We start from the raw sequence: 23,919 nt of genomic DNA on the forward strand, positions 1-23,919 counted from the left end.
ACCTAGGAATCCTTTGGGTGTCATGAACCAGAGATGCTGATTTTGTCCTCAGACTGAGCCAGAACCTGGAGCTAGGACAAGGCGTTGGTCTCCAGGGCAAGCGTTGCCCAGGTCTGCGCTGTTGGGATGCAGCAGGCAGAGGACGTGTGCACGTGGATGGATCCTTCCTTACCTCTGTGTCCACAGCATGCCCCACAGTGGTTGACGTATAGGAGGCACCCAGGTTGTTTGACGTATAGGAATGAATGAATAAATTGTCTTCATGCAGATGTGATGTATGGACATTTAGAAATCCAGTGGGGGGGACCGGGAATCCAGTGGGACCACACTTGCTTTGGAAAATCAAGGCCTGCACGTGGCAGTGACCCATTTCTCTTGTCTAAAGTTTTCTCTGAAGAGCATCGAAGGGCCCTCCCAGCCCTGCTCTGGTCAACAGACAATAAAACAGTGGTTCTCAACCAGGGATTATTGCGCCCCCCAGGGAACATTTGGTAATTTCTAGACACATTTTTGTTGTCACAGCTTGGGGTGGGGGCATGCTAATGGTATCTAGTGGGCAGAAGCCAAGGATTCTGCTAGACATCCTACAATGAACAGGATGGGCCCCCTGCGACAAAGTACTAACCATCCTGAGATGGCCACAGTGCCGAGGCTAAGAAACCCTGTGTCAAGACTCGATTTCCTGGTCCATGATGATTTAATTAGGGTATGTCAGTTCTAAAGAGGAAAGCCACATTAAGCAGTCAGAAAGCTTTTCTTCTGGGGAAATCAGTTAGCAGATGGTTAAGCTGAATGTCTGCTGACTGTTGCACGGTCTGGGGAGAACTCCTGACACCTGAAGGGCCTCGAAAGGCTTCCTTCTTCAGGCTGCTGGGGTACGCGTAGCAGCCTGAGAGAAAGCAGGTCAGCAGTTGTGGGCCTTGCTTTGGAAATGATGGGCTGGGCTGAGGCCCTTTCTCTCTCCTGCAAGGCCCACTTGAAACACCTGGTCCTCTGAGTCCCCTGGTCCTTCGGTGCCCTCTGTACTGTGTGTCCAGGACAGGAAGGGGAGGCAACTGCTGATGCGAGGATGCGGTGCCGGAGGGTGCCAGTCTCTGGAGGAAATAGGGAGGGAGACGGTTGTAGAAAGAAGAAGGGAGGGGACATCTTTTGAGATGAGAATGAAGCAGGAGTGTTTTCCAGACACGGAGGAATCTTTTGACGAAAAAGGTTGAGAGGCTTCAGGCAAGTGCTCCATTTTCTAGGACGTCTGCTCCAAGTAGGGCCTGGGGTGGCTTTGGATGCAGAAGAGAAGGGAAGGTTTGAAACCATGGCTGGCGAATCGACCTGCTTCCAGAAAGTGATCTCAATGCCAGAGGCATTTATTGAGCCGGCAAGAGAAAGTGTGGCAAGTCCAGGGAAAACGAAGATAAATCAGACCAGTTCCTGGACTCAGGAGGCTGGCAGTTTCCTCGTGTTGTCTTCACCTCCTGCGGTTCTCTGCTAAGTGCTCACCACCTCGGGGTGTGCTGCCGTGAGCATGAACTGCTCTGAGAAAAATCTACAGTAGGAAGCCAGTTTGGGTATAAGTAAGCATTTCTCAAACCGTGTTGGTTTGTTGGAATGAGGGATTACGGCTGCCAGATTTAGCAAACAAAAATACAGAGCGTCCAATTAAATTAGAATTGCAGATAAACAGTGAGTGACTGGGACTTGGGACATATTTATACTAAAAAATGTATTCTTTTATCCTAAATGCAAATTTAACTGAACATCCTATATTTTATCTGGCAACCCACGGCAAGGGGTGGGGTGGGTACTGCAGGATATAACTCCTGACAGTGGAATGCCGTCCCAAGTCATATATGTGCCAGCTCTTTTTTTTTTTTTTTTTTTCCTCTTTTTTTGGCCGCTCCACACAGCATACGGGATTTTAGTTCGCCGACCAGGGATCGAAACTACGCCCCCTACGTTGGAAGCCCGGAGTCTTAACCACTGGACTGCCGGGGAAGTCCCTGTGCCAGCTCTTGAATTCCTTCTTCTGCAGACCACTTTGCAACATTTTCTCCCCTTTGTCTAGGGACACGTTTTCAGTTTTCTGGCCAATCGTTTTCTGGCATCTTGACTGCCCAGGACAGCTGTGAAGCCAGAAATGCATGCAAGGCGCCACCTGGTGCAGGCAGAGCCCAGAGTAGCCAAGCCAAGGCCAGGCTGGCCGCATCCCCACGGAGCAGTGGGGTCATGAGATGATGGAATATCTCTTGGCCAGCATCTGGAGCATCCGCAGCATGTTTTAAAATAAGGATCAGGGCTTCCCTGGTGGCGCAGTGGTTGAGAGTCCGCCTGCCGATGCAGGGGACACGGGTTCGTGCCCCGGTCCGGGAAGATCCCACATGCCGTGGAGCAGCTGGGCCCGTGAGCCATGGCCGCTGAGCCTGCGTGTCCGGAGCCTGTGCTCCGCAACGGGAGAGGCCACAACAGTGAGAGGCCCATGTACCGCAAAAAAAAATTAAAAGAATAAAATAAGGATCAGCCTCCTTGGCTGGCAGTGGCTGAGGGGGGAGGAGAAATGGGGAAGAAGCTCTAGAAAAATGGAGAGAGAATGGATGAGAGGGAAGCCAAGAAGAGGAGCATGGCAGGTAGGGTTGGAGGGAGAGATCACGGGGATCCCTGGAGTCAGGACAGGTGGCAGACGGCGTGAGCTCAGTCCTGCTGCAGTTGCCCGGGGGCCTCCAGATAAAGGCTCAGACTAGTCAAGAGCAGGCTGGATGATGATAGCAACTAGTATTTACCAGAGGCTCACTGTGCTTTACTTGCATTATTTCTCTGTCTTCCTTTCCTGCTCCTCACCTTTACTTTAGCCACACTGGCGTCTGATATTTCTGCAACACACCAGGTGTACACCTACCCCAGGGCCTTTGCACTTGCTGTTCCCTTTGCCTAGGATGCTTCCCCCCACAGGTATCCCCCTGGTTCACGCCTTTACCTCGTTTCTGATCTTGGCTTCAGTGTTTCCTCCTTGGAGGGCTTTGCCCAGCTGCCTTCTTTTAAAATTGCAACACCCCTCCCCTGGCTTTCTTTTTCTCCATAGCACTCGTCACCGTCCGACAGTCCATACGTTTTACTTGTTTATTGTTTCTTGACTGTCTTCTCCCTAAAGAATATAACTTCCAGGAGGGCAAAGATTTCATTCATTGTTGAATACCCAACGCCCAGAACAGGTGCTTTGTTTGATCAGGCACTTGGTAAACGTGTTTTGAATGACAATGATTTGAGCTATTCCTTAAACAGCCCTTACTGCTCCCACTTGACAGATGCGAGAGCTGAGGGTCAGCTTGTCCAGACCCTGGAGCCAATGGGTGAGAGCAGGACTTGTACCCAAGCAGCGTGCCTGTCCACTGGTGGGTGGGTTGGCCTGGGGCTCTGGTATTAGAGGGCTGTAGTCTGGCATGAGATGAGAGACTGTCCGAAGTGTCCTGTGTCCTTCAGTGACGGCTGTGTCTCCGTTTCCTCAGGATGTGGCTCTGAGCCTGTCTGTGTCCCCGATGGCCCCCGCAGCAGCTCGGTGGAAGGAAGTCCCTTCCGTCCCCCGACACACTCCTTCTCCTCCGTCTTCGATGAAGACAAGCCGATAGCCAGCAGCGGGACTTACAACTTGGACTTTGACAACATCGAGCTGGTGGATAATTTTCAGACCTTGGAGCCTCGCTCCTCAGACTCTAAGAATCAGGATTGCAAGGTGAGCTCGCGGAGGAAGTCCACGGACTCTGTCCCCATCTCTAAGTCGACGTTATCCCGCTCGCTTAGCCTGCAAGCCAGTGACTTTGATGGTGCTTCTTGCTCAGGCAGTCCCGAGGCCGTGGCCCCGGCCCCAGATGCACATAGCACGGGTTCGAGCAGTGCTTCCAGTACCCTTAAGCGAACTAAGAAACCGAGGCCACCTTCCTTAAAAAAGAAACAGACCACTAAGAAACCCCCCGAAACCCCCCCAGTGAAAGAGACACAGCAAGAGCCAGCCGAAGAGAGCCCTGACCCCAGCGAGGAGAATCGAATAGCCGAGACAAGAACGGAATCAGCCAAGACGGAAGGTTCTGGACCAGCCTTATCAGAGGAGGCACCCGTAGAACCTGCTGCTGTGCCCAGGGCTGCCTGCCCTCTGGACTCCGAGGGTGCAGAAGGGGCCATATCCCCAGCTTCTGGGGGTGGCAGAGCGCAGAACTCACCCCCCGCTGGAAGGAAAACATTGTCTCCTGCCACGGCCCCAGAGGTGGTGGAGGTGTCCCCATTGGATAGTGGGGGGCAAGAGGACTCCCCAGCCAAAGGCCTCTCAGTGAGGCTGGAGTTTGACTATTCTGAGGACAAGGGTAGTTGGGACACCCAGCAGGAAAACCCCCCTCCCACCAAAAAGATAGGCAAAAAGCCGGTTGCCAAAATGCCCCTAAGGAGGCCAAAGATGAAAAAAACACCCGAAAAACTCGACAACACTCCTGCCTCGCCTACCAGATCCCCTGCTGAACCCAGTGACATCCCTATCGCTAAAGGTACCTACACCTTTGATATTGACAAGTGGGATGACCCCAACTTTAACCCTTTTTCTTCCACCTCAAAAATGCAGGAGTCTCCCAAACTGCCCCAACAGTCATACAACTTTGACCCGGACGCCTGTGATGAGTCCACTGACCCCTTTAAGACATGCTCTAAGACCCCCAGCTCACCTTCTAAATCCCCAGCCTCCTTTGAGATCCCAGCCAGTGCCATCGAAGCCAACGGAGTGGACGGGGATGGGCTGAACAAGCCCGCCAAGAAGAAGAAGACGCCCCTCAAGACGTAAGTTCAGGGGTGCAGGTGGTAAGATCGGAGTCGGGGCTGGGCATTGGCTGTGATTGTTGCTCACGTGCCTGGATGACCCATCCCCCATTTGCTGCAGTGCCACCATGTTTGCGGCAGGATACCTGTTTTCATTCCTCTCTGCACCCACAGTGGTGGCTTTTCCCATCCACATATCCCGTTGGGTCTAGAGTCATTGATCTTTTGCCTCAATTAGTCAGTGGTCTAAAGCTTTACTTGTAGCTGAAGACCTGACCGGGAGAGTGTGGGATCCATGGAAAGGGAGCAGCGCAGTGGAGGTCTGGTCAGCCTCCCTGTTTAACATATGAACTGCTTTTTGGAGTGGCCTCAAAACTAAGAGATCTGCCCTTATATGATTAAAATTTGTAGTGTTTGTTTCTGCCCATTAAGGAGACATTAGCCCAGGAGGCAAACACAGTAGGCTTGGGAAACCCTTGCGAGAGAGAGAGAGAGAGAGAGAGAGAGAGAGAGAGAGAGAGAGAGAGGTCTGGTCTGGGCCCCTTCCTGTACCCCAGCTAATGTGTAAGAAGCACGCCGGTTTGTCTTCACCCCTGTGTAGTCATCTTCATAGACGAGCGTCCACAGGCCCTGTAGGTCCAGAAAAGGTCAATGGAACCTGAAAGGGAGAAGCAGTCCCCACGGTCCCCAGGAGGCCATTAATAATCAGGTCTGCTATCCAAACACTGGCCAAATAGATTGTGCATAATACTACGTGTCCATGCCTCTGGAATTCATCCCAAGACCCAGCTCCAACTTGGATGGCTACCAGTCCCTCCTCAGGACTTTGGTCCAAGTTGTAGGTGGTTAGGTGCTTGGAGCTTTTCTCCACTCATGTACTATCGTCAATAATTTAACAAGGCCAAGGAGACCGGGCTTCTGGCGGCAACTCAGCAGAACAGACCATAGCTGCTGGCCCCTCCGAGTCTGCCTGGCACAAATCGAGATAGGGTGACCTGTTTACCTCTCGTTCTGGGCTCCCCCAAGCATTTAACATTTGAGAAGAACCCGAGGCTTCCTGAGAAGAAGGTCTCTAAGCAGGCTTTGGCCTTGGATCACCTTACCTCTGTCTGGTGTTGGATAGAGGAAACAGTCCTGGCCAAAAATGGGACTTTTCTTAGATCAGCTGCCAAACCAGGCCCTCCTTAAAGATTCCATAGCATCTTTGTTGGAAGCTTTGTTTTTAAGCCTCAAACCGGAGAAATCTGAAATGCCCAAATCACAAAGCTAATCTCTCATTTTGGGGATGAGAGCCAGTTTGTAGCCACTACCTCCTCCTTCCCTGCAGATAGCTTGGTTCTATTCTGTTCTATCATCAGAGATAGCTAACCGAGGTTGGGGAAGCTAACCCGTCTCCGGGTCTTACCTGTAGGGCAGATGGCTTGGAATCCTACACTGGGGTGACAAAGCTCTTTGAGCCACCAACATTTTATGGGGTAACTGGAAGCAAGAGAGGAAGGCGTTCTCTGACAACCCCTCTCCAAAAAGCTGGGATGTAGCCCACACTTCCAAGCAAACAGTGAATGGCTGTTGTATCCTAACCCATTAATAACCAGTTGTCTGCAGATTTATCTTTTTTGTCAGTTCCTTCTGTCTGTCTCTCTTTTTCTTTGTCTTCTTGTCTTAGGATGGTTGAAGATGTGATGTCTGTATGTTCTCTGTTGTAAGTAAATTAAATGGAATCCGCCTCTTACACCAAATGTGCTTTTTTCTGCCTTTGTTTTTGCTTCCAAGCGCTTTTTATTTCCTTTCCATGGCTGCTCCTTACGTATTTCTGTGGCGGGCCTGGGAATGATGGGGCATGGGGCTTCCCAGTAACAGGTTATTTATCTGTTTCATAGTGATTAGCATAAATGAAACTGCTTGGCTGTGAAAACGTGATTATCCAACATCTGTCTGCTTGTCAGGAATGGAAGTTTTTTTCCCCTTGCTTATTGGATGTCTTCATCTGAAACCCATACATTTTTTTTTTTCACTCTCATCCCATTCTTTCATTTTAAGTTGGGCGATTGCTTTCAAAGTATTGTGGCTTCACATTAAAATAACCACCCAGTCCAACCACAGGCAGCAACTGCTACTGCTTGTTCTGGCCACACGTGAAGCAGAAATGTTTGAGCTGTTTCAAATTGACACTGATGGGAGCCCCCTGAAATGCAGGGTCAGCTCAGTGGAGCACACGGCCGTGAGAGCCATCGCCAGGCTGCTCTGGGTCAGCAGGACCGGGCTGGGTATCAGCATGCTATCTGGGGGTCGCCTTGTTGAGGGAGACGGAGCAACAGAGCAGACCACCGCTGTGCCTGTACTGCTTTGCCTCCCTGGCCAGGAGAGATCTTGTGGGCTGCTCCCGGGGGCCCAAGGACAGGCACTTCCTCTGCGTCTCCATTATTCCACGAGGAGCTGGCCTGGGCCCAGACGTCCAGCAGCCCCGGGATAGGGTGGGGTCTCTCAGGCTCTCTTCTGCCCAAGGGATTTCCTTGGTACTTTAGAGCCATTTAGCAACTGTAAAATACACAGTTGTATATTTATATGCATGGATAAATATATGCTTCAAGCTGTGATTGCACTGTTCACATGGCAAATGTCATAAATGCTGTAAATAACCATTTATGGTATTTCTTTCATGACTGAAAGCCATTGTTGGAGCGTTTTATTCCAGGGAACACAAGGAGGAACTTGGTGCCAATTTGTTCTATCCACCCGGTTAACGTTTAGAGCGGGGGACCCCCGCACAAGCCCTTGCCTTGCTGGGGGCAGGACCAGACCGCGGAGGGGCCTGAGACCAGGGGGCAGGGGCCGATCTGCAGGTGGAGAAGCCTCCATTCTGATAGTGGAGATGAGCCCTTGACCAGCCAGTAGACTTAATGGAGCCATCTGTGCTAAAGGTCCCTTCCTCCTGACTCCTCTGGAGTCTGAGCCGATGTCTCCTTTGCCTTAGGTCCTCCTCCCGTCTCCTCCCCTCCCCCTCAGCCCCCAGTTATTTATATGAGGGGGAAAAAAAGAGAGACCAGAGTTGTTACTCATTGTTACATTTAAAAGTTGTTACTTTTAAATGTCTTTAAAAAAGACATTTAAAAAAAAATTGTTTCATCTCCGAAAAAGAGTTCTGGAGATTGGTTGCACAACAATGTGAATGCACTTTACACTACTGAACTGTACACTTAAAAGCGTCGAAGATGGTAAATTTTATGTTACGTGTATTCTACCATAATTAAAAAAAAAAATGATCTCACCCCTCGCCCTGCCTTTAGTCAGAATCCCACCCAGAAGTTCAGAGGTGCGGGAATCCATTAAGCTCAGAGTTCTTGCACGTAGGAGGGAATCTGCCAGTTCTCCCTGAAGACCCAGAACTTTCCTTCCTGTTTCTGCACGGCTCCTTCAGTTGTTTGAGTGCTGTGTCGGCTTGGTCTTCTATGAACTGGATCCTGTTCATCGGTGTCACGAACTGACATCCCCTCCCCGACCTTAGTTGGTTCAGACATTCCTGGATGAATCCAGATATATTAATCTGCTCACCAGAATCTGCTTTTTGAAATAAGAACATCTGGGTAAATTTAGCTTCATTTTCTGGGTCAGCTCTCCAAAATGGCATCTTTTCAAAGATTTCCAGCTTGATGACTCTCTCCCTCGGGGGCAATAATAATATCTGTTAAAAAGTCGGAATGGATTGTCGGTGTGGACGTCTTTCGGTTGGTGTTGGAGTGGTGTAGACTGGAGGGTGGTCTGGGTCAGATGCTCAGCAGTCAGACGCTCTGGGCCTCAGTCGGCTCTGGAATGTTCTGTGCCTCTGTCTGTTGTGTTTACATTTTCCATTTTGTTTCCAGTGACACATTTAGGGTGAAAAAGTCGCCAAAACGGTCTCCTCTCTCTGATCCACCTTCTCAGGTATAATGTTCCCTTGATACTTGTGATTGTATCCCTCACTCGGGAAGATAAGGCTGATGTGTTTTTATTCCCCATTAGTCAATAGAGTTTCCTTTTCTGCTCATCATGCGCCTCTCCTTGCCTCCTACATGGAGGGTCCCTCAGTGTTTGCAAGACATTGTTTTGATCCCTTTCCTTGGGGGAACATCAGAGTATGTCCCAAGAATAGGCAGATATTCAGGAAAAATGTCAGTTGGATTCTGTGGGAGTCGTGCTGGTCCATTTGGCCAGTTAATCTGCTGAAAACTTACTTGAATATCCAGTTGCGGAAGTCTGTTGAGATAAACGCATATATAGTGAGAAAGAAATGAATACACGCCAGGAACACTGGATTATGTAACCAGGGTCAGGATGGGGAGATAAAGGACTTTCATCCCCTGCAGAAGGGGCGGCTTGGGCTCTTTCTTCATACGAGTCCCTGTCTCCCTCTTCCTATAGTTCCTCTACCAAATATACGCCATTTCTTCTACCCTGTTTACAGACCAAGAAGGGTATCCTGAAGTATGTGCCAGGCCATTCAAGGTCATAAAACAAGCAAAGCCCTAGCCAGCCAATCCTGGGCAGGGCGAGGCTGCAGAGAGGCGCCCAACCCCACGAGAGGGATCTTGGGTCCAATGCCACCTCTGCTGTAACATTTCTGGGCTCCCACCCTGCCCTGCTCAGCTGCACACCCTCTGTGGAGATGGAGATGAGACCCCCTTTCTCTACCTCCCGTGTCAGGCGTGAGGATTGTCAGGCAATGTTGATGATGTTGATGTACAAGCCTGAAGCACTGTGTGGGCGTAACACTATAGTTGCCTTCATAAACGTGCCAGTAGTAAAAGTTTCCGTATTTTTCTCAAAGTGAATGAGCAGGAGTATCTCAAATAACCAAGACACAAAATCCTGATTCTTTTAAAACCCACGGTCATCACCCCCTGAAACAAACCATCAGAAAAAGAAATTCATAGAGGAAAGACTTTGTGTCCTTGGGACTATTTTGAGCAGAGGAATTTGACAGGGACCGGTCCTGGTGAGGGAGGCCCAGACCCCTGTGGGTGGGCGCAGAGGCCGAACGAGAGAAGAGACAGCTTCCCTTCTCCTGGTAGGACCCCACCCCCGTGGCCACGCCGGAAACGCCGCCCGTGATCTCCGCGGTGGTCCACGCAACCGACGAGGAGAAGCTGGCGGTCACCAACCAGAAGTGGACGTGCATGACGGTGGACCTGGAGGCTGACAAACAGGACTACCCACAGCCCTCGGACCTGTCCACCTTCGTGAACGAGACCAAATTCAATTCACCCACGGAGGGTAAGCAACTCGGTGGCCGGCTGGACCGCCACTCTGCCTTGGAGACCACTGCCCCTAGGGAGCAAAAGGCCAGGAAAGAAACTTCTAAGCCAGGTAACCGTGCTGTTGGCTGCCATCTCCCGGTGCACCCCGAGCTCAGGCTGCCTTTTGAAACAGCCTGAGGCTTGAAACCAGCTGAACGGTGACCCCGGGGCACCTGCTGAGAGCCTGCAAAGAGCTCTCTAACTCTGGGTCCTGAGCTCACCTGAGCTTTGCACCTTCTTGGCTGTGTGGCTCACATCCCTTGAGGATTTTGAGTCAAATGCTCAGGGTACGTTAACCTGCCTGTGGGGTCTCTTAGCCCACTGTTCATCGGCCCCACGGGACGTCCCGCAGTGTGACCAACGCCCTGCTCAAGCCCCAGACCAGAGGTTCCCCCAAGGCTTGCCAACAAGAGGACTGAGTCCTTCTGAATAGGCCCCAGGCGAGTCACTTATCTCATTAGTATCTTCCTTCCCCTTACGTATAACCACTTTCAGCTTTCTGCCTGATTCTTCGGCTTGAAAAATTCATGTATCTTAAGTCAGCAACTAGAACCTTCCTGCGAGGAATTAGTCCATTTCCAGGTGTGATGGTACCCTGCATTCCTAGTCCTCCTGGGGCCTTTTCCTCCACCCACCACCATGTGGGGCTTGTGAGCCTAGTACTGGGCCGTCATTCCAGCACTGTGGGCTGTTGTGATGGTTCTAAGTTTCCCTTTCCAAGATCTTGATTTCTAGCAATTTTTAAAAACTGAGTAGAATTCAATATGAGGACAATCATACAGGGAAACCTTATCTCCGCTTCTTTGCTGCTAAGAAGAAACCATGATTTCCATCAGACGGCCTCCTGCCCCCACCTGCGCAGGGCACGGCTGTAACCGAGGTAACTTTTAATTGTAACTAGGAATGCTTCCTGTGGAGGTTCTTGTATGATCAGGCTTCTTGGCGGCTTGCTTTGTGCCCATGAGGTCTCTCAATGGTACCAGTGAGATCCGTTTCAAGGTTTGGGGGGATTTGGGATGCTTATCTTATTATAATGCCTTTCTATAGTTTGATGATGAAAAGACAATCCAAATTATGTGTAATTGGACTTTCGGGCATTGTATTTTCTGCATAATGGAGCCTTTGGTTGGTTGTCTGGTTGGCCCTCTGGCCAGGGGTTTGGGAGGCTTAAGAGTGACCATCTCACTCCAACCTGACCCCAGGGGCCCAGGCCTGGCCTCAGCTTTCTTCAGTCCTCCTTTTCCTCTGTGCACACACCCCTGGGCCATGACTGTACCAGATGGAACCACTTTCCCCCAGGGACGCCCCTGCTCAGCTGCCCTGCAGTGGCTGCTGCAGGATGCCCCCTGCTTCCCTGTCTCCCAGGCTTGTCCTGCCCCCTCCCGGCCTTTCCCTGGACATGGCCCCTCTGCTGTCTGCTATCAGTGCTTGGTCTGAACTCGCTCTGAGGTTACGTAACGTGGTAAGGATGATGAGGGTGCATCTCTTGCTTCCCTACTAGGTTGTGTGTTTCTTAAAGATAGGAACCCCATCTGAGCCAGCTTTGTTTTCCTTACAGCACCATGAACACCGTAAGGGCTAAAGGCAGCTTTGTGAGGAAAAGAAAATAGAAGACTAGGCAGGTAGACAGCTTAGTGTCCACAGTTTGATCTTTGCGTCAGTCACCACCTGTGTGAGGGAGACGGGGCGGTGGGGGAGGAGGGGAGGGCGTGTTGACAGCCCAGAGCAGCAGGGGGTGGCTGAGGACTAGCAGGGACCTGGCCATTTTGATAGCACCTGTGGTTTCCTGCTGGTACACCTCTCTTGAGGCTTAATAAGAAACTTTTAAATGTCATAGAAACCAACCTGAGCTTGCCACGATAGATAGGAATCAAAAGGTGTGTGTTTTGGGCTGTGTGTGTGTGGTTGTACCATCAGGAACCAAATAAATACATGCTTTTCTTTTTTTTTTTGGCCGCACCTCATGGCTTGCAGGATCTTAGTTCCCTGACCAGGGATTGAACCCGGGTCCACGGCAGTGAAAGCGGGGAGTCCTAACCACTGGACCGCCAGGGAATTCCCTACATGCATCATTTTCATAATACCTTTTAAGCTAATAGGTGCCTCATTCAGTGGTAACATCTGTTTCTTCATCTTTAACTTAGAACTAAAGCAGTCCACTCACTTAGCTTAGTGGCATATTTGAGAATTGTTTGTTTTCTGCAAAAGTTCCACAAATAGGGAAATCTGTAAGTTTGGAACAAAACTCTAATAAACCTGCCTCCTTAGAAAATGACTGTGGGGCTTCCCTGGTGGCACGATGGTTAAGAATCCGCCTGCCGATGCAGGGGACACGGGTTCAAGCCCTGGTCCGGGAAGATCCCACATGCCGCGGAGCAGCTAAGCCCGTGAGCCACAACTCCTGAGCCTGCACTCTAGAGCCTGCAAGCCACAACTCCTGAGCCCGTGTGCCACAACTACTGAAGCCCGTGCCCCTAGAGCCCGTGCTCCGCAGCGCGAGAAGACACTGCAATGAGAAGCCCACGCACTGCAACGAAGAGTAGACCCCGCTCGCCGCAACTAGAGAAAAGCCCACGTGCAGCATCATAGACCCAGTGCAGCTATAAATGAATGAATGAATGAAAAAGAAAAAGAAAATGTGAAGATGTGGGAAGTCCTGACCATAGTTATAGCTGGTGGGCGATGGGAAACCCATTGTCTGTGTGAATTCAGAACAGCTGCAGTTTCAAGGGGTGTGGCCTGCATTCACCTCTCTAATGTACCTGGTTCCCTCCAGCAACTGGATGCAGAAACTGGATGCAGAGCCCTGTTCTTGGATTGTCGTCCTGTTAATGAGTCACGTCCAGCCATACTAGACACGAACCTGGTTGGGGTGCAGATGTTCTCCCCAGAAAGAGCCTGCCCAGTGCTGCAGCTGCGACTGAGACTTTCTTACACCGAAGTCATAAATCACAGGACAGTGAAATGCTGGGTTAGAAATAATATTTGCCATTTGGATACGTATTCACTGCAATATGAATTCTCCAAGTAACAGTAATAAGGAGGAGCTGTCGGGCTTCCCTGGTGGCGCAGTGGTTGAGAGTCCGCCTGCCGATGCAGGGGACACGGGTTCGTGCCCCGGTCCGGGAGGATCCCACATGCCGCAGAGCAGCTGGGCCAGTGAGCCATGGCTGCTGATCCTGCGCGTCTGGAGCCTGTGCTCCGCAACGGGAGAGGCCACAACAGTGAGAGGCCCGCGTACCGCAACAAAAAGGAGGAGCTGTCATTGGTGGAGTAGCCCTGCTGCGCCTTTACATACATGATTTCATTTCACCCTCCCAGCTCTAGATGGTGGATTCCTGCACTTCCTCACGTAAGAGCGAGGGAGCAGAGGCTTTGAGCTGTTAAGATTTGCTGAGTGGGCTTCCCTGGTGGCGCAGTGGTTGAGAGTCTGCCTGCCGATGCAGGGGACGCGGGTTCGTGCCCCAGTCCGGGAAGATCCCACGTGCCGCGGAGCGGCTGGGCCCGTGAGCCATGGCCGCTGAGCCTGCGCGTCCGGAGCCTGTGCTCCACAACGGGAGAGGCCACAACAGTGAGAGGCCCGCGTACCGCAAAAAAAAAAAAAAAAAAAAAAAGATTTGCTGAGTGTTGAGGGGCTAATTCTCGTAGACCCAGGTCTGCCTGACTCGAAGGGCTGCTTCTTTTCCGCCACGCTCTTTACGTGAGCGTCATACAGACTTCCTTTCGTTAAGTGTAGAATGAGGATGTTGAGCTGATCGGTGCTTCCCTACCTGGGTTCACAAGAGATTCAAGTTGTCTTAATATTTCAAAAAACCTGTGGAGCTGAGTTAGAAAGATGCCCAGCTAGTTTAAAACTGCATGTTTGGGGGCTGTAATCATGTCAGCTCACTGTGGTGACACTGATAATCTCTCATTGATTTAAACCTCAGATTGGCAATTATAAACATTTTTCTTTGAGTGCTTGCTTAGCAAATGCCCTTTTCTGGAGCAATCTTTTGAAACATGGTGCCATGAGAGAAAACCTAGTTCATGTGATCCCCAGAGATGGAAAGTTTAGGAACCACTGGACGACAGAGCCTCCGAAACCTCCTAGCTCTGGTCGGAGACCCTGAGGGAGTATTTGCTTTAGATTCGAAGGTCTGGATGGCCATTGCTGGTCACCCTGTCTCCCTGTTTCCCTTTACACACAGCTGCACCGGCACCCCCTCTTGCATACAATAGAGGAGGGGTGTCGTTCTCAGGAGCCTAACCTGGTCTTCAGTGGTGGGCACCATTGTTGTCACACTACAGGCATGTAGAAGGGCCACCCAAGGAAGTTGGAGCAGTGTCCTTGTCCCCTTCCAAAAGGCTCGTCTCCTCTCATCATTTATGTTAAAAGTTTCAGAAATATTAGCAAAGAGCAGTAACAGACCTGGTCACAGTCCCTTACCTTTGTGTGACCAGTTGTGGGGCTTTTCATCTTACCTCAAATCATTTTACCCTGCAATATGTATGCACTTTGAGCTCCATTTATGGATAAGTCGATGGGCCTAGAGAAGTCAGAGAGTTGGCTTCCCTGATCCTGTCACTGACAATCAGGACTCAGTTGCGTCCTTCTGGCTTCTACCCAGGCTCCTTTGGTCCCCCAGCAAAGCTCCAGCCATGAGAGTCAGATGGAAACACAGGCCCATTGCCTTCAGAACGACAGGACCCATTAAAAATAACTTCGGGGAATTCCCTGGCGGTCCAGTGGTTAGAACTCCTCGCTGTCACTGCAGTGGGCCTGCGTTCGATCCCTGGCCGGGGAACTAAGATCCCGCAAGCCGCACGGTGCAGCCAAAAAAACAAAACTTCTGGCCTCTTCAGCTCGGAGCAGCACATGCTTTAGCGAGCAGCCTCTTCTCTCATTTGTAAAGATGTTGAGCCATTTGGTATCACTGGCGTTACCCTTCTTGGCCTGCCTGCTGCGTGTGGCGTAGTTGAAAAATGGGGCTAAAATTGGACGTGGCTCCCCTTTCCAAGCCTACCCTCTAAGGCTTAGAATTTAAGGCAGGTGAATGAGATTTTGAAAAGCAAGTTCAGTAAGATGTTTTCTCAAAAGATCTGAGACCCTCTTGGCAGGTAGGAAAGAAGGCAGATGAATGAGCTCAGTGACCTGAAACTCCCCCAGATCTGCTGCCCGGAAACGAGCTCAGATTCCAGGTGGGACACTGAGGAGAGCTGGTAACCAGAGCCGGCACTGACCCGGGGCCCCAGGGCCTGGAAAATCTCCATGGCCTCAGCTTATTCAGTGCATCCCAGGTGCTCTGTGGTATTGTGGGGTGTGCGGGGGTGTGGTTTCTGTGAAATAATTTAGGGTTAAATCATGCCTTGGCAGTAGTAGTAATACCTTGGAGGAGGAAGCAGCTGATTCACTATTATCTTTTCCATTTAGACGGTCTTTAGTAGAGCAATAAAATGATAGTTCTGGGGTCCTGCACCCAGAAAGTGACAGGTCTAGAAGAGGGCCTAGAAATCACCTTGTCCTTCACTGTCCCCTGCCTTTGAAAGATAGTGAGTCTTAATAAACGAATGCTTCTATGTCTTCAGTTGAGGCAGACCCTAGGGACAGATTCACACGACCGTTACAGATACACTGAGTTCCTGCCCAGCATATGGTTTGGCTTATTCTCCGTTCTTCCCAAGTGATGCACAAGTCAGGGCCTTCAGGACGCAGGAGGTCCTTCTGGTCGTTAATCCACAGAACTGTCTCCATTCCTGTGTTCAGGTCCTGCCTGCCAGAAAGATGCATTTGCTTCATCCCAGAGAGTCAGAGATTCCTGAAAAGTCATCCATGGGTTTAAGTACTGGAGTTTATTCAGTTTGGTTTTGAGAAAGTTTTTGAGGAAATATCTCATTTTAAAGCTCATATTAAAGGATCATTTAAGAATGATTCCTTCTGTTGAATATGATTATGAATATGTAGGAATGTGGGGCTTTAAACCAGAACTGCTATTTATTTTTCACCTAAAAAAATTAAGGCATGAGGCTTTAGGGATTGCCGTTAACACTCTTGCACAGCTGCTTTCTGAGCGGGTCATTTCACCTCGGTTTTCTTTTTAAGTGGAAAAGAGCCATCTGGTAGCTGCGGATTGGGGCTTCTTCAAGGATAGAGTCCTCTTCTGTCTTGTTCATCACCGTATCCACTGTGCCTAGCACAGTCTGAGACACATAGTAGGTGCTCAGAATCTATTCACTAGACAGGGAGCTCGGTGGAGTGTAGCAGAGCTGGGTCTCCTCCTGGAATTCCCTGGGAACCGAGGCAGGCAGTGGGGTTTCTAGTGTCCAGGGAGAGTATCTGGAGTTTTCTTTGCAGCCTAAAGTCTCCGGTCAATTTGAAATAGGTCATCTTTCCACCACATTGGACTTTAATAGTCTTTGCAGCTGAACACTTGATTTGGACCGACCCTGTTGGCACTGGCAGAATTTGGGAAGCATTCTAGACAACTCGCAAAGCTTCTCTTACAGCAGCACTGTTCTTCCCTTGCTTCTGACAACTGGATGGGCAACTGTGGGTCCAGTTCCAAAATGTCACCAGGACTTGGGAAGGTTCCATGTATTGCATGTGAGACTTACAGAGAAGAGCAACACCCACAGTGTAGTGTACACACTGTCTGATCTGAAAACTCTGTGCAAAATGCTCAGATCTTTCCCCATTCAAATCCGTGCTTGGTCATGACATTTAATTCCCTTGGAACTCTCTCAGGCTCCCAAATGGCAGAAGCCCCTTTACGGTAAGGGGTTTACCAGTTGTCTGAAAATAGTTGAGTCGAGCCTCCCCTTTTGACCATATCAGAAATCTCAGTCAGTGGACATTCTCAGAAAGCTTAAAGCCTTTTTCCGGACCCCACCTGCCCAGCCCCAAACTTTTCATTCCCCCACCCCCTCTGCTGACACTCACCTCTCCTTCTGTTTCTTTTGCAGAGTTGGATTACAGAAACTCCTATGAAATCGAATATATGGAGAAAATTGGTTCCTCCTTACCTGTAAGTTCTTCTGCCTTCAGCCAGCAGGGAACTTGCTCTCCCACCCTGTTTTTTGGTCAGTTTGGTGAACTGGGGCTGGGGGGAGTTGACGTTTGTCTCCATCCACTTCAGATGCCATTTTCAGGGAGAAAAATGATAGGATGCTGTTAGGCTTCCTGCAGAATTACTTCCTAGACTGAGAAGGAACTCGTCAAGAGATTTCTTTTAAAAAAGGTGGAGGGAGTGGTTTGGTGGTGTCTAAGGTGTACCATTATCTGGTTTCTTCAGATTAATTGCTTCCTAGAACTGAAAATTGTCCCTTTGGGCAATAAGTCTTTCCTCCATCTCTTTTCCATTTTGAGTTGTCATGACGAGCACCTGTCTTCCCTGGCTTAACACGTGCTGCTGCTGGGGTATTTGATCCTGGACATGACCTCTTGTGCTGCTGTTGTCCAGTGATGCCCCCAGAGGTGTGGAGATGCCCAGGAGGGCTTGTGCGACACTCAGGAGCCCTGACACGTTGCTCTTATCTATCTTTGCATCATTCGTAGACGGGGTGTTGCTGCTTCTAAACCACATCTGTTGTAAGTCAGTGAACCTTGATGGTGGCACTCATCACAGTGGGGCGTCATGCCCGTCTCCCCCATTCAACTGTGGGCCATGCCCGGACGGGGGTCTCGCCCACCCCCCTGTTTATCCTTGGTGGCCAGCATGGTTGCCCATCCAGAGAGGATGGCCCCTAAATGCCGCTGGGCTGAGCAGCATGTAGCACACCAATACCATTGCAGTCCCCCTCGGAAATGTTCCCGGCTGCACATGGTCCCACTTTCTTCCTATGCTTTCCTCTTCCCTCCGGTCTTCCTCTCCTCTCTCTTAGCCAGCGCCACTTTCTCCTCTCTTCCGGGTGGCTGGAGAGAAATGAAGGCTTCTCCCTGATGAGTTATCTGCCCCCATTGAAGAGCGCTCTGGTTTTCGTCTCTGTAGCGTGTTTAGGCCACTGCCGCCGAGCTGACATGTGACTTTGGTCCCTGCAGCAGGACGACGACGCCCCGAAGAAGCAGGCCTTGTACCTTATGTTTGACACTTCTCAGGAGAGCCCGGTCAAGTCTCCCCCCGTCCGGATGTCGGAGTCCCCGACGCCGTGTTCAGGGTACGACTTCCATGTTGAGAGTTACACCCCGGGACGCAGGTCCCCAAGGCCTCTGAGCACCTGCCCTGCTCTCCTGACCCCCATTCACTTGCACACACTCAGGCAGCCCACAGTCCCATCTCTCTCAGTGTCCACACGGGCACAGATGCAGCGGGTTTGTCACGGGCTGCCCTTTGGACTACGGTAGCACCCTTTAACCGCTGAGAGCGCGAGCGCCTCCCATCACCTGCCGGTGCACGCCGCTTTATTGTGTGAGCTGTCCCGTGGGGAGGCAGCACGCCTCAGCATTCAGTGCCCGAATCCCACTCCCAACCCCTACTGGTTGTACGACCTGATGCGAGCTACTTGACCCTCCTGGGCTGCAGTTTCCTCACGTGTAAAGTGAGAGTGATAATAAAATCGATCCTGTAGGGATTTTTTGAAGATGAATTGAGGTGCCACTTGGGATGGGGGTAGGGGTATCTGTTCAAGTAGCCAAAAGGAGGAGTAAACTGAGATGCTGTAAGGAAAGCACTTGTCACAGGGCCTGGCACAAATGAAGTTCTGCTAAATGTTTATTATTCATATGGATGTGAATGTAAGCATTTGTCAGCCTCCTGTTCTGAGCTGTGTGCTGCTGGATTGGGTGAGGGGCGTATCACGCTAACATTGGGACCTTCCTGTCCTCTCCTACCTGCCGCTTTCACTGAGCAGGAGTGAATGCTCTTGCTGTGACTTCCCATACCTACTCCAGAATGTGCCCAGGGTGGTGGGAATGAGAGGATGATGTTATTGCAACAGCAGTAATGGCGCCTTGTGACTGGCACTGTGTCGAGTGCTTTAGGTGCAGGCAGCATCTCACTTGATCTTCACAGAGTTACAGTACCTAATCCCTCCCGCCAAGGTGCACGGCCAAGGGGTTGGCAGTCTGCTTAACTCCAGAGCTCGTACCCCTAGCCAATGGCATCTGTGCTTCTGGCTGTCCGTTGTCAGCAGGCTCTTACGTGGGGCTGGACCACCCTCTGTCCAGCCAACAGACCCCTTGGTCACCTAAGACCTGCCCATTTTCCTCAGGGAATATAACCTTGGAAGTCTAGGATCGCTTGCTATGTTAGTTGGGGCATCCTGGCTAATTTCAGTGGGATTTCCAGTGCAGCCTCTAAAGATGCGCTTTGCTTCCTTAGCTCAAGTTTTGAGGAGACTGAAGCCCTTGTGAACGCCGGGGCAAAGATCCAGCATCCCGTTGCACGAGGGCTGGCCCCCAGCCAGGAGCCACACTTGCAGGTGCCAGAGAAATCCTCCCAGAAAGAACTGGAGGCCATGGCCTTGGGCACCGCATCAGAAGTGATTGAAATTGTAAGTGGGGTTGGAGGGGCCCGAGATCACTGCGGGTGAGCCCTGGGTCAGCTGGGTTCTATCACCACTCGGGCCAGGCCTTCAGAGCAACACTCCCCTGGTACCTGATGTGGGTCCCTATCCCCCTATCCCACCAGAGAAGCCAGCCTAGGAGACCCCACCCCATAATGATGAGAGAAGGTCTCTCCGTCCTCACCAATGTGATTTTGCAGTTCTCACCTAAGTGCTTTATTTGCCTTCAGGGTTATTCATTTTCCCCTTCTAGCCCCTTCGGGCTGGACTGTTGGTTTTTGAGCTGCCATCAGTCTGTACCCTGCTTCTCTGTCCTCTTTGGCAGAGGGCAGAGTATGGTAGATCAGGAAACACTCTCCTTTTGAGGAACAGTTGGTTCTCCTGGGCTTTGGTGATGGGAAGTCCCTCCTGTTTATAGACCAGGACTTATACCTCTTCCCTCCCAACCCCTGTGGGACCTGCAGAGCGAATAGACCTGAGCTGAAGGCCTCACCCACGCGCCCCACACGTCTAAAATCGATCACCCTTCTGGCGAATTCTATTTTTCTTTTTTTACTTCCCCCTAGCAATCCTCAAGAGGGTATGAGGCCATTGACTTGGCGTGTTGCTTTATTGCTCCAGATTAGTAGACATTCATTTATCTCACGCATCAAGTATTTATTTAGCACCTACTATATGTCTGGCAGATGGATACTGGGAAAATAATGGTGAGCAAAAAGAGAGTCCAGACAGGACCTAGGCTGTCTCTCAAATAGACGCTATGAAGGACTCATGCGTGATTCAACTTCTGCAACCTTGCCTTCTGATTTTGAAGTCTTTTTGATCTACCAGTTTGAAGTCATCTTTCCATTTTAGAAAATGACCTTTACCAAACCTTCCTTTAGATATTTACAATGGAAAGTATTTTCTTGATGACTTATGTTTAGAAACCCCATCACCTACCTCGTCTCCTACCCATTGAGCTTTTCGAGTAAATAAGTAAAGGGTAGCCTTCCTCCTAGCAACTGGTTATGGAGTGAGGGTGACATGGGGGTGGAGAGGGCACCTAAGGCTGTGCTTTTGGGGAGCAGGTTGGGCCTGCTGATCTCACAATGCCCGTGATCAGCATGTGGGAATTAGTCCAGATGAAAAGGAAAGTATTGGCACCTAACTGATACTCTCTTCAGCCTTAAGGCAGAGATGTCCAGCCAATAGATGGGTTGTCCTTGCTTGGAACCGATATCACTCTGCTCTCCTCTATTTTTCCTCTGTGTCCTCCTCTGCCGGCCTTCAGACAGCTCCTGAGGGCTCCTTTGCCTCTGCTGATGCCCTCCTCAGCAGGCTAGCTCATCCAGCCTCTCTCTGTGGTGCGCTTGACTATCTGGAACCCGACTTAGCAGAAAAGAACCCCCCAGTATTTGCTCAGAAACTTCAGGTTTGTAGCCCACGTGTGACCTTTGGGGAGCTTGTCAAAACCTCAGTAGAGAATGAACCTCCGAACTCCAAATGCAATGAGGCAGGATTTAATGGAGCATTGCTGAGAATGTTCCAGATGGAATAGCTTCCCCTCAAAGACAGCTGTATGTGGTGTTCTTTACCCAGGACGCCAGAGTGCTATAAATTGTGCCGTTACATGTGGAACAAACCATTTGTATTTCAATTTGGAAAATGGACCGAAGCAGTCATTTTTCAGAAGTTTTGATAGCCCCAAAAGCAGTTTCTCTGATTTATTCATGGAACCAAGGGTATTAGCTCACCATGGAGCCAGGCTGTTTATGTATACAGGGTTATCTCAGACCTTCCCCTGTTGCGATAACATCTGGACTCAGGTCTTGTATCTGGCACCAAAACAATTGTCTACAGTCTGTGCTTTAAATTTGACAGCTCAATCTGATACCCTCTAGACTGGGATGTTCAGAGCAAAAACTTAAGAGAGATTGTTAATAGTCATTTGAGATATGCAAATCCACTCGTGGAAATTGTTAGCCAACTTGACATGAAATGAACAAAAGGAGAGAAATTGAAAGAACAGTGCGCTAAAAATTCTGACCCCATTTTAAAAATTATTTCGTATTTGCGTAATACTTCCCGCCAGACATCCCAAAGGGTGATTAAAAAAAAAAAAAAAAGAAATGAGACATTTATTTCATGATCTGCTGAGGTGTTAATTGTGAAAGAAAGCCAGCGCGTATGTTTCCCCGAGTACCTGTCATGACACATTCACGTGACACATTCGTTTCTTGGATGTGGAAAACATTTCCGTCCTGTCTCGATGCATTTCCCCTGCGGTTTGCTCATTTCCCACCCCTCCGGCAGGAGGAGTTAGAGTTTGCCATCATGCGGATAGAAGCCCTGAAGCTGGCCAGGCAGATCACCCTGGCTTCCCGTAGCTGCCAGGACACCAAGGTACCGGTTTGCTGCTGCCGTGTGCTGCCTCTTGAGAATGTTGTGTGGTCCAGAAGCTTCTTTGCTAACCATGGCCAGGCAGGTGTTCGACAAAGTATGATTTTCCAAAAAGCTAAAAGTGTAATTTGTGCATAAGTACACACTGAACACGCCAGCAGGATGGTAAAGCTTGTTGAATAGAGAAAAATACGAGAAACCGATGTCCAGTCAGTGGGGTAAGGAAGCTGGAATAAGATTGCAAAGTTAGATATAAAACAGGTTAATACTAGTTAAACAGGACAGATAATTCATAACCTTTGAGGTTGTTTTTTCTTCCTATAGAAATCATTTGCTTCGCTACTAATAAAAAATAATTTGCAACTTTTCTATTTTCTACAAGTTAACATCTAATTATACTGAGACTGGATTCTAGTTAATAGTGAATAGGTGAAAACAAGACCTTCCTGAGATGTCAGATGACCCTTAGGCCAGGGTCAAAAGGATTACAGAAAAGCAGTCTTTTTCTGCAACGGGAAAGCGTAAATATTTCAGACTTTGTAGGCATCTATTTGATCTCTGTAACAACTACTCACCTCAGGCACCGAAGCTCTGCTAAAGCAGCAGTGGACAGCACGTGGATGAATGGGTGTGGTCGGTTCCAGGAAAACCCTTTTTACAGAAAAGGGCGACAGGCCATTTGAGCCATCGCTGTAATTTGCCAACCCTTCTCTAGGGTAGAGTGTGATATTAACAAGACCTGCAGAAATTGTTTTGCTGGCTTCCAAGTTTGGAGTAATTTTTCTTAACAACTGGAATGTGTCGCTGATGACATGCACGATGGAGCGTGGTCCAGGGAGGTTCAGCCCACCCCCAGGGCTGATGGGTGCGCCTGGCCTCTGAGGATCCGCCTCATTCCCTCTCCCACACCCCACCCCCCGTTGGCAGCCCGGTGAACCTGGGCTGTCAGACCAGGACTGGGCCCCAGTGCGCTCTGTGGCCCTGAACCAGTTGGTGAGCCTCTCTGAGCCTCAAGTTTTTCCATCTGTGCCAAGAGGCTAATAGCAGTGAGTTTGCACGTTGCTGTGAGGACAGTAGGTGACGTGCAGAGAGCCTGGCACACAGTAGGTGTACGATCAGTGAAAGCTGCTGGGAGGTGACCTTCACTTGTGCCTCTGTTACCTGATGAGACTCTCCCAACATCTCTCTTCAGACAGCGGGTCCAGGTCCCATTTTACAGATGTGGAAAATGGAGCCTGGGAACCAGCCCAAGGCCTGACTGGGATTCACTGGCCTTCCGGGAACCAGCACTAGAATCTCCATATGGGAGCTCGTTGCCTGTACATCTCAAGTAACAGCTCACTTGGCAGAGGGGCCCGTGCTCTCTCCCTTCACTTGTCCTTGGAACAGGATCAGGAGTTCATCTGCTGGCCCTGCCCTGTGGGTCCCCCACATGTGGTTTCCCTGGAACCAAATGGGGACCCCTTTCCAGAGACATCTCTCAGTAAGAGAAGAAGGTCATCCCATGGGTGTCCAGACTGGGAACATCGGGTGTTTACAGGAATGTAAACACCGATTGCTGATGTCCTTGTTCTTGTGGCCAACCCATAAACTTGGGTTTAATTTCCGTAAAAATGAGATTTTTAGAATGCATTAAGCAGTAAGGATTTTTTCCCCGTTAGATTTATTTCTTCATGTCCTTGGGTAGTGGCTTAAACACAGAATGAATTGCTTGACGTTTGGTCACTATAAATACAGTTTATTCCTGTCCAGAAGTCTGAGGCAGAATTGAGCATGTTCTCAGTGGTTCCAGTTGAGTATGAAGTGTTCAGGACTGCCTGATACCCTTGCCTCCTTCTCAGAGACGGCCAGCAGTTGGCTTTCTGTCAGTTAAAGCCTGTTCTCAGACCATATGTCCCGATTTTGATTGAGAAAATACTGTCACGTGAGTCTACTGAGTGTGGTTTGGAGAGACAGCCCCCACTCCCTCCTTATGTATTCCAGAAGGGCGTGTTAAAAG

The 23,919-nt window shown here is 50.0% G+C and overlaps 1 protein-coding gene across 6 annotated transcripts in view; it reads left to right on the top strand.

The window, feature by feature from the left end:
- TACC2 (transforming acidic coiled-coil containing protein 2) overlaps positions 1 to 23,919 on the top strand; it is a gene marked incomplete at its 5' end in the record, with an annotated part of 174,509 nt that overhangs the window by 131,335 nt on the left and 19,255 nt on the right. For 2 of the 6 annotated variants that reach the window (XM_079706374.1, XM_079706376.1), the window contains 9 exons: positions 3,495 to 4,806; positions 6,452 to 6,487; positions 8,646 to 8,706; positions 9,834 to 10,035; positions 17,001 to 17,062; positions 18,076 to 18,191; positions 19,355 to 19,526; positions 20,812 to 20,952; positions 21,834 to 21,923. In XM_079706374.1, the coding sequence (XP_079562500.1) occupies positions 3,495 to 4,806; positions 6,452 to 6,487; positions 8,646 to 8,706; positions 9,834 to 10,035; positions 17,001 to 17,062; positions 18,076 to 18,191; positions 19,355 to 19,526; positions 20,812 to 20,952; positions 21,834 to 21,923 (2,192 nt within the window). The remainder of the gene's footprint in view (positions 1 to 3,494; positions 4,807 to 6,451; positions 6,488 to 8,645; positions 8,707 to 9,833; positions 10,036 to 17,000; positions 17,063 to 18,075; positions 18,192 to 19,354; positions 19,527 to 20,811; positions 20,953 to 21,833; positions 21,924 to 23,919) is intronic. The other 4 variants (XM_079706378.1, XM_079706375.1, XM_079706377.1 and 1 more) reach the window with 4 other exon arrangements.

This window comes from Hyperoodon ampullatus (assembly GCF_949752795.1).
Source record: "Hyperoodon ampullatus genome assembly, chromosome: 1".
NCBI classification, from domain to species: domain Eukaryota; kingdom Metazoa; phylum Chordata; class Mammalia; order Artiodactyla; family Ziphiidae; genus Hyperoodon; species Hyperoodon ampullatus.